This window comes from Nipponia nippon, unplaced genomic scaffold, assembly GCF_047370975.1.
Source record: "Nipponia nippon isolate SJK-2023a ecotype South Korea unplaced genomic scaffold, ASM4737097v1 scaffold_11, whole genome shotgun sequence".
Classification (NCBI taxonomy): Eukaryota; Metazoa; Chordata; class Aves; order Pelecaniformes; family Threskiornithidae; genus Nipponia; species Nipponia nippon.
This window is the reverse complement of record NW_028262302.1, coordinates 27,174,559-27,186,857: the sequence shown is the minus strand read 5'-3', so window position 1 is coordinate 27,186,857 and position 12,299 is coordinate 27,174,559. Positions and strand designations below refer to the sequence as shown.

General features: G+C 46.4%; 1 protein-coding gene across 4 annotated transcripts in view; it reads left to right on the top strand.

Moving 5' to 3' along the window:
• Positions 1 to 12,299, top strand: part of TMEM260 (transmembrane protein 260) — a 37,707-nt gene that overhangs the window by 15,948 nt on the left and 9,460 nt on the right. For all 4 annotated transcript variants that reach the window (XR_015702410.1, XM_087748067.1, XM_087748066.1 and 1 more), the window contains exons 4-9: positions 3,615 to 3,792; positions 6,168 to 6,281; positions 8,647 to 8,826; positions 11,261 to 11,301; positions 11,661 to 11,744; positions 12,117 to 12,234. Coding sequence is in view for 3 of the 4 variants with exons in the window: in XM_087748067.1 (XP_087604193.1) it covers positions 3,615 to 3,792; positions 6,168 to 6,281; positions 8,647 to 8,826; positions 11,261 to 11,301; positions 11,661 to 11,744; positions 12,117 to 12,234 (715 nt within the window). In the remaining variant the exon portion in view is untranslated. The remainder of the gene's footprint in view (positions 1 to 3,614; positions 3,793 to 6,167; positions 6,282 to 8,646; positions 8,827 to 11,260; positions 11,302 to 11,660; positions 11,745 to 12,116; positions 12,235 to 12,299) is intronic.

The following is a 12,299-nucleotide window of genomic DNA, read 5'->3' as shown; positions in this document are numbered from 1 at the left end:
GCATTTTGCAAAGCTACTGTCTTGATGTTCTTCAAGAACACAACACATTTCCATTTGGTTTTTTAGCATCTAGTATACTTGCAGGAGCTTAGTGCTCCATGCGTGCAACATGCTTTTACAAAGTAAGCTTAGCAGCCTGGCTTTCCCATGAGTTTCATAGGAAACTCAAGGCAACACCGGCTCTGCTGACGAACAGATCTGTGCTGGATCCTGACCCTGTGCTGGACAGTGAGCAGAGGTGTCCCCTGCCCCACATAGCTGGGATAAGTCTTTAAGCTTTGGCTTGAGTAGCTTTTGCTTAAGCCTTATTTCATAAAACTTGAATTGCAGGTTTGAGACTTTTTATCAAGAGGACAGGATTTCTTTTCATCTCTAATGATACGCTCGAGTCTTTTCTGGGAAAGACAAGGAGAATTGGTAAATGATTGGGCTGTTTGCCTAAAGTGCTGCTTTTCCTCCCAAGGTTTTTGGGAAAGTTGTTTTACCTTTTTTTACCTTATTTCCCTGCAAGAATTTCAAAGGGATTTACAAACTTGTTTCTTTGTAACTAGAAGTTTGTGCTGTTTAAAGGGTTTAGTCAAAACTTAGAGATGCTGTGTAGTGGGGTTTGTGTATCGGGGGATCTCTCGTTTTTTAAATACACATGGCCCTGCTGCCCTTTCCTGGGATTTTTCTTTAGGAGCAGACACCGCTCCTGACTTGATTCCTGCAAACTCCATTACATCTTTCCTTTCTCTGTTCCGGTGCCAAATCTTTCCAGTAACAGGGAGGAGGAGAGCACAACCAAAGCCCTTGAGGCTGAAAACCTTGCCAGACAGGTCATGTGTGTCCCACCTCTCCCGTGGAGGCAATGGACTCAGGGCTGCTGGGCTACCTTGGTAGCAAAACCGACAGAGCAGCGTTTATGCCCGTGCACGCCTTTGCTATGTGCAGTTGTGTGATTTTGAAATGTGATATTAATGCAGTGGGTGACAGGTCTTGCCTTGGAGAATTTCATGCTGAATACCCGGACCTGTGTTGAACCGCAGTGAAGTTTAGATGTTGGAAGAGTCCACCATGGTGGTGATGCATTTGTGAGCACAAAGGAGATGTGGAAGGCATGGGGCATCGTTAGTCACTTTAATGACTATGAACAAGTCCTTAGACTTGTTTTCCCATTATGATGGGACAGACAGATACACTTGTGTGAACCAAATCACCAGGGCTGCATCAGAGTCACCCAGTGCCATCAGATTCAGCCTCAAATCTGTCTTGATGCTACTGAAAACACAGCTGATCTTCAGGGCCCTTTAGCATGGGTGAATTTGGTGAATTCATGGCCCCCCCTGCTGATCTTGCAGCTATGGTGGCTTGAGCAGGCTGGAGTGAGAGTGGGCAAAGGGGGCGAGATGTGGAAATCCACGTTGCAGTTCTTGCACCGATGACTTTGCAGGCTGGGAGCCTCACGTTTGAACGAGGGCTCGCTACCCTGTGGACTTAGATAAGGATGTAACAACTCATTTTATAGACATGTTGGTGTTCACCGTGAAAAAATAATCCTCTGATACAATTATTGTGTAGCAGGGCTGGATTGGAGCGACCTGTATGGCAGGGTCGGGGATGGGTAAGCCCAGCATGCCTGGGCTTTTCAGCTGGCAAGGTTAGGTACTTCAAAGTTTGCCTGACTTCCTACAGAAGAGGTCCCATGTTCACCTTTCTTCTCATAGGGTACTTTGCAGACACAGATTTGGTCTGAAACAGTCCCACCTGCTGTCAATTGGGAATTTTCAGGTTTTTTTTCCCCTTCCATTGATTTTTCAAGACTCCTTCCTACAATCTTGATGCTGAAGCTTTGTGTCACCCTGAGCTTGTCTCGCTCTGGCCTTGGACACCTGGGAGTTGGTTTCTTTTTTCCCCAGTATTAACCGAACTGCCTTGCTTCTTGCCCTCCAGCTACCTCCTGCAGCTGCAGATCTGAAAATGCTTTAGAAAGGAGATAAAAATCTTTAGTCCCATTTCGCAGATAACGGGCAATAGCAGCAGAGTGGCTTGTCCCAGACCACCCAGGACGTCCAGTGTCGGTGGCAGGAGGAGGAGGAATAGAGACCTGGTCTTTCCAAGCTCTCATCCCAGTCCTCTCCTCCCCATGAACCCTGCTTCCCATTTTTAATGGATTAAAAGTTCCCATTCTGCCTGCACAAGTCCTTCTTTGACCTCTACAGACATCGGTTGGCTTTTCAGTGTACTGAGGTCATTTTGGGAAGGTGGAAAGAAAGCATAACCAAGGAGAGGAACCCTTGCCAGGGAATGCTGTGCCAGCAACTCCCTCATCTCTCTTCGTAGAGGCTGTAGGTTTTGTTTCCTTGGTCTCCATTTATCTCAGACTTACGTGAGGAACCCCATAAGCAAGTCCTACATCAATGTCCACTCTCTGATCCCCGATGGGCAGAACAAACCACGTGGGGACTTTGGCTGTGCTAGAGGATGTGGCCAGTATTTAGGAGCAAATTACAGGGGTAACTTGATGAAGAAGTTAACTTTCTTATAGTAATTTTGCTTTAAACCTGCTGGAAATGTTAGGACTAAATAGAAGTGTGTGCACCTGGGGTGGGACTGGAAAAATACCCAATTTGTGGTAGCGCCTGGCTTAGTCTTACAGCAGGATGGTGAATTTCTGGAGAGGAGCTTTGACCATAGCTGCAACTATTTCTGTCTTTGGATAAGGCATAATTGAGCTGGTTGTGGTGCCCTACATGGCATCTTTTCAGGGTGACTTCCCAAAGACGCGATCTTCCAAACAGCGAGAGCTGGAGCTGCCCCCGGTGCGACCGGGTGGGAAGAGCCGCTATTGCAGAACAGGCGTAATAGTTTTCCTGGGTTAAACCCCACCTCGTGGGCTCCCTGCGCCAGTTGCAGCATCCAGCTGAGTTGGGCAAGCAGCTCCGTAGGGAGTGTGTGCCATAATCCCATCCGGGAGTCGCAGAGGTGCTCGGCTTTCGGGCTCGTGGCCATCCCAACGGCGGGTGCTTCACCCGCTTCCTCCACACTCTCCTGCTTGCTGGAGCTGACGCCCGTCTTCCCCGCTCCTGACCCTGGTGGGCACCTCTCCCTGCCGAGACCACGGGCGCCTCAATCCTCACCCACCCCCGAGACACTGAACACCCCCCCCAGGAAAGCTCTGCTAATGCTGTCCATCATGAATAGCTCTAATCCACTCTTTATTCAGTGCCTTGATGAATTTAAGGCTGCACCCTTGCTGGCGTCTCCTCCAGTGGAGAGTATCCCATTAGAGGCGTGACTCCCTGGCTCGGCGTACCATGACCCACTGGCTATCGCTCACTGGGGCTTCTGAACCAAATTCAATACTGGAAGTTTTCATGGCACTTGCGAGAAGCCGACTCTCTGGTGTTGGGTGGCTTGCAAATAGATGGGCTGGCTAACGCCTGCTCTTCCTAATTGCAATTCAGTGCAAAGAAATTATTAGGAAGATATTAACCATATAATGTTTTGGCAGGGTGCTGGGTGGCAGTCATCATTTCTGCTGCTACAGTATGTTTAAAAAAAAAATTAAAAAAAGGACAATAAAGTAGGCTTTTTTGTTGGAAAAGAAGATTTCATGTTATCTGTGTTTGCAGGCTTTCTGGCTCATATGCTGGAGGAATCCTTGCTGCGGGGGTGTTTTCATTTTCTCGTCTAACATGGCAGTGGTCCATTGCGGCGGAGGTTTTTAGCTTAAACAATCTGTTTGTGGGGCTGCTGATGGCTCTCACCGCGCATTTTGAGGAGGCATCCGCTGCAAAAGAGAGATCAAAGGTAAAACATCTCAAGCAAAGTGAATAGTTCTTTATTTTTTTTCAATTAGTTATCACGCGTCGGTTTAATTTCCTATTCATTTAGTGTTGATTTAGTTTTGTTTCAATAAAGAAGGCCAAATTTTGGGACTGGGTTCAGCACCTGTGCTGGATGGTGTCGGTCCCTGCCCTACCTGGATGTTCGGAAGTGCCAGACATTGAAAAACCTGCCCGCTTTGCTTAAGGGTTGAGTTGGGACCTGTTGGATGGGTTTGGGGTTGGGTTGTTTAGTACACATAGGGCGGAAAAGGAAAAGCAAAATCATTTTCATCTAAATGTTGTAGTGCAAAGTTTAGTTTCCTGCATCAAAGACTCAGACTAGGCTGTGGGTGTTCAAGTTTTTGTTTTCAGAGCTGATATTTTTCCTGGGGGTAAATAGATATATCTTACAGAAAACTTCATCTAGTCAGAAACCCAGGTTTCTACTGAAAAACAGAAACGACAAAATTTTCAATCAATCAGTTCTTCTTTCGACATTAAATGTGCCCCTAAAGTAATGGCATTTTTAAATACAGAGACTTTAAATTTCATGCTATATTCTCTACTTTATAAACAGACCAGGCAGCCAAATGATATTTTTACTCGGCAGTCTTGTTCTTTCTACTTCTATTGGCCTGAACATCTGATCTCTTCTCCTCTCACAGACTTGCCTGCTGTGACTCCTGTAAGTTGTGTGAATAAAAGGATTTTTGTTGGCCTAGGCTAGAATTTCAGGAGTCCGCAGTGGTAGTTTACTCAGCTTCACGAGTTCTCAAATAACATGTTTTACCAGTGGTTATAGAGACCTTGTTTCACCACGGGATTTTTTTTTCTTTTCTGATGAGCGCTGTCCCAAGATCCCTACAACCTAAACTCCGCAAAGATGGAGTTGGGCATTTTCCAACCTGCTTCCATGTTTCACGTGCCCAATTTCCAATGGGATTTTCAGATGAGATTTTCAGAAGCAGTAAAGGAGCTTGTTTCAATGGTTTTTAGGTGTCTGGCATCCCATGCCTTGAAGAAGCCAGGCTACCAACAGCAAGCTCACAGCACTTTTCATAAATCAGATGGTCGTGCAGACATCTTCGGGGGTGTGCTTGGAGTTCATCAATATACTTGAAAAATCACTGAGGTTGTTCTGAGTCCTGCAGGGCAGCTCTGAAACTCTGAAAATGTTTTTCAGAAGTTATGGCAGGTGTTTCCATGGCAAGGCAGCGTTCAACATTGAATGCTGGGCAGTCAATTAAAGATTACCAGGTGATGCCATCACCACGCCAAGGAGAGTTTGCACCTCGCATGCCATCCTCACCGGGTGGCTGAGATAAGCAGGAGCGATGCTCTGATGACAGGTAGAAGTGCTGCCTTCCTTGGGGATGGCTGGGGAGGTGAGGATGGGCTGTAAGCTCCTCTCCAACAACATCTGGGGGCTTTTTGCCCACCGAGGAGCTGCCCTGGGGCTTGGCTTCAGGTTGTAACATGGACCAAGTGGCCAGCGATGGTGGAGGAGGAGGCAAATTCAGAGGAGGAGCAGTGGCCAGTGGTGTACGTGGCACTGACCCAAGGTTTCTATATGGAGTTGCTCTTGTAGCCTCGTCCTCCCCCACTGAATGACGAGGACTCAGCACTGGTCTGATGGTGTTGGGACAGAGCAGAGCATACGGCGGCGTGGGGCAGAGAGAGGCCTTCCTTAGCATCAGCCAGGGATGGCCATGGTGCCAATAACGAACCTGTGAATAATCCTCAATGAGTACCAGAAATACCCTGCACCGTGCTGCATAGTCTGGATGCATTACCCGTTTTATCAGAAAACTCTTTCAAAGATGCTTGAAAATGAGCTTTTTGACTAATGATGGGTATCACATTTAATTCCCTTTGCTTAGGAAGTTTGTGTAGCCCTGACTTTAGCCCTATATGCCTGAAGAAGAGGAAAAAAATCATTCCTGTTATATAAAATGAGGTCTCTGTACATAATGGCATTATTTTAGGGTATGGCTTCTGAAAACTTTGCATTGTTCGGAGTTGACTGCTGGGCAGTCTCCCCTGTGCCGCAGGGGTTCAGGAACTGGACCCCATCGCATCATTACGACATGATGGTGCTATGGATGATAGCTGTATACAGGGAGACATAGCCGTTGCGCTGGACGCTTCTTAAATAACATTTTCCGTTAAACAAATGAAATCTCCCTGTAAATAATCAAAAATAGCCTGTGTTACCTGTGTAATAATTGACCAGTGCTCACCGATGTATTTGCCTTTCTCCTGTAAGCGTGCTATGGGCTGCACTAAAGCTCTTCTGGTCTCTGGATGTTTTTGCAAACTATAAAGAGTAATTGCAAATGTGTTTTTTTTCCCTTTCAGATCTCTAAACTTGGTGCCTTTTGCTGCGGGCTCAGTTTGTGCAATCAGCACACGATAGTGCTTTATATCGCTTGCATTGTGCCTTGGGTTCTCTCCCGGCTTTTCAGGAAGACGGTACGTATTTTGCTGGCCCATACATCTGTTTTTGTAAGGCAGTGAGTAATTTCTCTTTCCAAGCACTTGTGCCACGTTTATGTCAACGTGCAAACAGGGACGGTCGATGGTCTGTCTAAACTAGTCAGTCATAACCCACTGAAGTTACGGTCCGTCAGCCTGACACCAGAGCCGCCGATCACGATTTAGGGGCTTTGCTCACAGCAGCAGTCTGCGACCTGCCCGTGTCTCCTGGCAGAGGAGCACTCTGCCCCAGCTGCTCGCAAGTACCCAGCCACGAGACCAATACTCGGAGCTAAAAACTGCTCAGCGTGTAGGAAATAAGAACATGTTCAATGCCCTACCAAACAGGAAAGCAGATAAATATCTGTTGGTGAGAAGTCACAGGCATCTGCAGTCTGAGCACTGCTTCTTCTGGCTGATGGCACTGGCTTTCTCATCCCATCAACTTGCCTGGAGATGAGTTTCTGGATGTTGATGGTGGTAGCAAACAAAAGCCATGTCCACTCGTTGCAGAGCATCTTGCGACTGCTGTTGATAGTTGAAGGTGCATCCGGAATAAGCAGCACGGCAAGAAGGGTGCAGAGGCTTGTCTCTAGGGAGAAGTCCTCTTCAGCATCTCCTTGGGACGTGCCAAGCTCGGTGGCCTCCAGCTCTGATGTAGCTGGGACTTGAGAGTCCTAAGAGCAGTCAGCCCTCAGGTGAAGAGCGCCTGGCTCGTGCCAGCTGGAGAAGACTAAAGGAAGGCTGACCTTCAGCAAAACAGCAAGCCTCTGATCCGGCCAAATATGTCCCTTTCATCTCCTACCAGAGATCCCGTGGTGAAGATGTCCCTCCTTTTACACCTCTTTGTTAAACTTGCTCATTGTGTAAGAAGGTGAAAACCCCTTTTGGCATGCCTGGCTTATGAAGGTGATGTGCACCTGTCTGGATGAGGCTCCTGGGTGACGTTCAGGGTCCCTGCAATGCTTTTGTCTTCTGCAGGTGATCTGTGAGGCAATGCATCAGGCTGGATGCAGATGTGTTGTAGAAACTCTACTTTGCCCTGAAAACGGCTGGACATCTCAACGATGCAGATGCTCTGATCACTTTGCAGGTGGCCCTGAGAAGCCTCCACCTACTCCCCCCTCTCTCCTTTGCCCCTGTCAAGGTGGCAGTTGGGCAGGTTGCTGCTGGGCCAGTCCTGCCTGTATTTTTCCACCCTCAACCTGATAAATCAAGTGTGGTTCTGAGTAACAGCCCGGGGTATAACTAAGCCTGGAGTGAAGCATGCGAGCTGCAAGAGAGAAGATGCAACTCAGACAAAATGGATCCAAAATCTGTTCAGTGTCTCCAGCAACCCCCTTTCTGACTATACGTTTCCTTTAACACAATGAAGGCTCACTTCTGCAATGTATTTGTGTTCTTTAACCAGAGCTGTTTTTTTTTTTTTTAACCAGGGAGGTCCAAAGAGACCTCTGTGATTTCCAGCAAGGACAGTCCTGTGCCAATATAATATTCCTGGGAAATACTTTAGACAGCCCAGTAGTGCCTGCTGCAGAAAACCACCTAATAAGAAGGATATTTGATGGAAAACAGTGCCGTTTTAAGTAAAAAAGAGCCAGCTTGTTTCTGAAGGAACTCTGACCACCACCATTACCAAGCTCCTTTTTCTGCTCCGTAGATCATCACTCTGAATGGTGCCTCTTCCCCGTAACCCCAACTGCTGAAGAAGTGCTTTGATTGACAGGGCGGTGGCTAACGATAAAGCAAGCGTGCAATATTCTAGGGTGAGATTTCCCAAAGCACTTAAAGGAGTTAGGCACAGAAGTCCCTTTGAAAGTCTCGTCTTCCTCATCCCTTAGGCAGTCTTGAAAATCCCACCCCAAAAGTTGGCCTATCCAATTTAGCCAGTGTAATCACGATAAAGTAAACGGCAAAACTGACTCCTGATGATGGTGATGATGTGTGTAGTTGTACTGGAGCAGCATTTTTTTTTTTTTTTTTGCCAGATGGAATACCAGCCAACTCTTAATCGCTGCAAAGTGGGTTATCTCAGCCTTGCAGTGCTTCAGCCATCTATGCATGTCATGCCATGATTTAAATGTGAAAGATGCAATGAGTATGATACTCATGAGTCCTAGCTAATATTATTTGCTTCACTTAAATTTCACCCTGCCATGCAAAGGAGATCAGTTTGATGCAGTTTCCTAGTAATCCACAAAATCATAAGGTTTAACATAGCATTTTGTAGGGACTTACTATAAATTGAGAGATCAGCTCTGTGTAAATAATATTTGATGTTTTTTCTTTATCTGTTCTTGAAGTTCCAGCGTGATTAAACTAAAATAAACATTGTTATGCAATATGACATATTTTGGTGCAGGAATTGTCCCTAGGCCATTTGCTGAAGTTGGGTTTATGCTTCTTGGCTGGTTTGCTGCCTTATCTCTATCTGCCGGCTTCGTCCTACCTCAATCGAGCCCGTTGGACATGGGGAGACCAGACAACTTTTCAAGGATTTTTGACCCACTTTCTCAGGGAAGAATATGGGACATTCAATCTGGTAAATAAGGGTCGTTTCCTGAATGACTTTCTTTTAACTTATGCAATAGCAGAACCTTTCTATTTGTGACGATTAATGGCTTGCAGGGGAAGAAACGGAAAATATTTTCTTTTTTAAAAATTTATTTCTGATTTTGATGTTCTGATCTGTCAGGTTTTCTGGGAATGGATCACGTGGCTGGGAAAGCAAAGAAATAATTCTCTTTGCCTTTACGGGGTGAGCTGCATTATTTACTGGGAGCTATACAGGTCTCTCGTATTTGTAAGAGCCCAAAGACCAAACTGTGCTAGAGGGAGATGGTGACATCAATTTAGTGTTTTTCTTGTTTTAAGACAAATAATTGTCTTATTTTTTTTATTTTGAACTCAGCTATTTGAAGAGATCGCAAGCAGTTTTCATTGCTGTACCTTTAAAAAGATTCCTTTTAACTTACTTCTTACTAACATTGAATTTAAATGACGGGTAAGTTCGAGGGGTCTCAGAAACCTCTGATTTGGGTTATTGAGGTCTGTGCTCTTGCCAAGGGAGGGAGGTATTGCCTGGTTGTTTGCAGAACGTAGGGTTTGCACCTGCCTCCTCCAGCTCTGCCTTAGATGTTTGGCTCTGGCCACCCAAGGAAAGTAAGCGCCCAGCACCCCTTCTGTCCGTCCTGCGTCGGAGATTTCAGTGCAGAGGGCTGGGAAATGGCATCACTAGGGAAAAAAAGAGAAAAAGGTACGGTTTACATATTCTGTCACTCCTTGGGGTCCTGAAGCCCCATGTCCTCAGAGATTAAGCCCCCACATCCAGCTGGCGTGATGCAGCGAGCAGCGTTGCCGTTCCATTACAGCCTTCTCGGAGAGCTGGGTGGCTGTAGGATGTGAGGCAAAAGACTTGATAATTCCTGCTGCTGCCACTTAATCTTTCCAAAACTCCTGCAGAGATAAGATCCACCCTCTGAAGGACTTCTGAGATTTTCCCTGTTGTCCTATTCCCAGCTGTCTCCTGTGAATGAGGCTCCATTGGGCAGAGCAATACCAAGGCATGCAAATCCCTTAACTCCTTTCTCCATCAAATGTGATGAATTCAAGTTGATGTTCAGGAGGCTTAGGGATGGACTGCATGTAATCCTACACCACAAATCACATTTACGATGAACTTGTCTGAAGCAGGAGCAATAAATGCAGCAAAATCCAAGCGTTTGGTCCCGACGCCAGTTGGGCTAATGCCAGAGCCCTGCCTGGATGGACAGACAGCCCTTGCATTCCATGGCTCCATTTCAAGGGCAGGCAGGGTCAAAAAAAATCAGAGAAAAGACTCAAGAGAGAGTTCCACCTGGAAGCCAAGGATCATAAAGGTCATCTCCTGCGAAGGATGTGTCTGAGGCCAGAAGCCGTCAGCTGCCAGCAAGGTGGGGCTTGGCAAGAAACAGAGAGGTAGCAATGGTGGAGCTGTGGGCTGGCTCTCCATCCTCTAACACTTCTATTTTTTAATTAAATCTTGAATGCAATTAACTATTCCATTTTTATTGAGATTAAATATTCCTTCCAGACCTCCTGGATCCATTTACCTTATCTTTTATCTGGTAGCCACCACTTTTCCAACAAGAACCTTTGAAGGTAATTCCTCACCTCCACCGAGCATGTCTTCTTTCCCAGACTTGTGCCATGGATTGCAAGTCTCTGCAATAAAAATTCTCATATATGTCATATAAATCTCATACAGCTCTGCCTCTGTCAGGGCAGAGGGGACAGGGGCGAGTCTGGTAAGCAAGCAGGAATTGAGGCCCACGTGCTTGTCTCAGGCTGTGGGAAGACATCCCAGAAAACAATTGCACCCTGCAGATATAGGATGAGAGGAAACGGCCTCAAGCTGCACCAGGGCAGGTTTAGGTTGGATATTAGGAAAAACTTCTTCACCGAAAGGGCTGTCAGGCCCTGGCCCAGGCTGCCCAGGGCAGGGGCTGAGTCCCCGTCCCTGGAGGTATTTAAAAGCCAGGGAGATGTGGTGCTTAGGGCCATGGTTTAGTGGTGGGCTTGGCAGTGCTGGGTTAACGGCTGGACTTGATGATCTTAAGGGTCTTTTCCAACCCAAATGATTCTATGATTCTATGATATAGTGGAGATCGTAGCTAAACCACGTGATGTGCTTGAGTCACAGGGTAATGGCTTGGTAGAACCTTGAAAAAATGCTTATCCAGGTGGTAAATCCTGCACAGTGGCATGAACGTGGGAGAAAATCTTGCAATGAAGGTCTAGGTAGAGTTTTTTATCTTTTTTGTTGTTTAAGCAATTGCTGTTCCCTGTGACCACCTTGGAGTACCGCCTGAAGGGGTTTTGAGGAGCCCTGTGTGCTCAGGGCTCTAGAACCAGAAAATGAAAAGACTTTTCCTTGCCCCGGTGATACAACAATCAGTGTGTGGGTTTCTCATGGGTTTTCTTTCTTTTTAATCTAGGCCAAGTCCAAGACAGGATCCAGTATGAGAGAGATGCTGGCGTGAGTAAAATCTTGACTTTTAGTGGAGAGAAATCTGTTGCTGCTGCTGTCATTTTGGCCAAAGTGACTCCTGTCTTGCCTTTCCTCGGCTTTGTCCAGAGCTGGGGCTGTGTGTGTCCGGCGCAGGGACAGCATGCATGTCCGTCTGTCTTCCCCATTGAAGGAAAAATGCTGGATCCCCCTCCCCAGTGATTTTTCATTCAAAATCCTGACATGTAAAGCTTGTTCCCATTTCTGGTGGACTTAATCACAGCAGAATGGGAATATGTTATGTTGTGCTTATTCCCTTCTCTCAACACTTTAATTGAGTGCAAGGGGCGATTTGGGGATGATGCATCCATGCACCACTTTCTCCGCAGTTTTCAGCTGGCGCAGATGAAGTCGGAGCTCTCCCTTCCCGTCCTCGCCCTGGCACTCGTGGCCTGTGTGAGCACAGCACTGCCGTAAGTTGGAGGAGAATATTTGCTCTGACGTGCACTTTCTAACTGGCTGCATGGGCACCTTTCTTTGCCTTCTGCTTGCTGGTGCAAAAATTTCAGCAATTGGCTGCGGTCATCTATCAATTAAGGGTAAAATATCCCTGCTCCTGGCAACCCTGTGGCTTTGTAGATGGCAAGCTTAAAAATCTTGAAATCCTGATGGTTTTCTGCGTTGAAAACAGAAGTTTCCTGAATTGCAAAGGTAAGGAAAGGCTCATCGGCTCCTTGTATTAAATGCATTTAAGTATGCAGAGAGATAGAGGTTTTCAAGCACATAGAGCTTTTGTCTCCTTTTTCATCATGCCTCTAGAGCACTACGTTATTTTTTTTTTGTAGGACAAAGCAGCAGAGATCATCCGTGATTTGGCTCTTTGCTGGAATGCTCTGTCTTTATTCCCTTTTCTTCGCTTGGAGAGCAAATTTGGATATTACAAAACCTCTGTTTCTGGGTGTGGTAAGTTGCACTCAAAAATTGCTCTGGGGTGTTAACTTTTAGAAGAAGCCACCTAATCAGGAGCA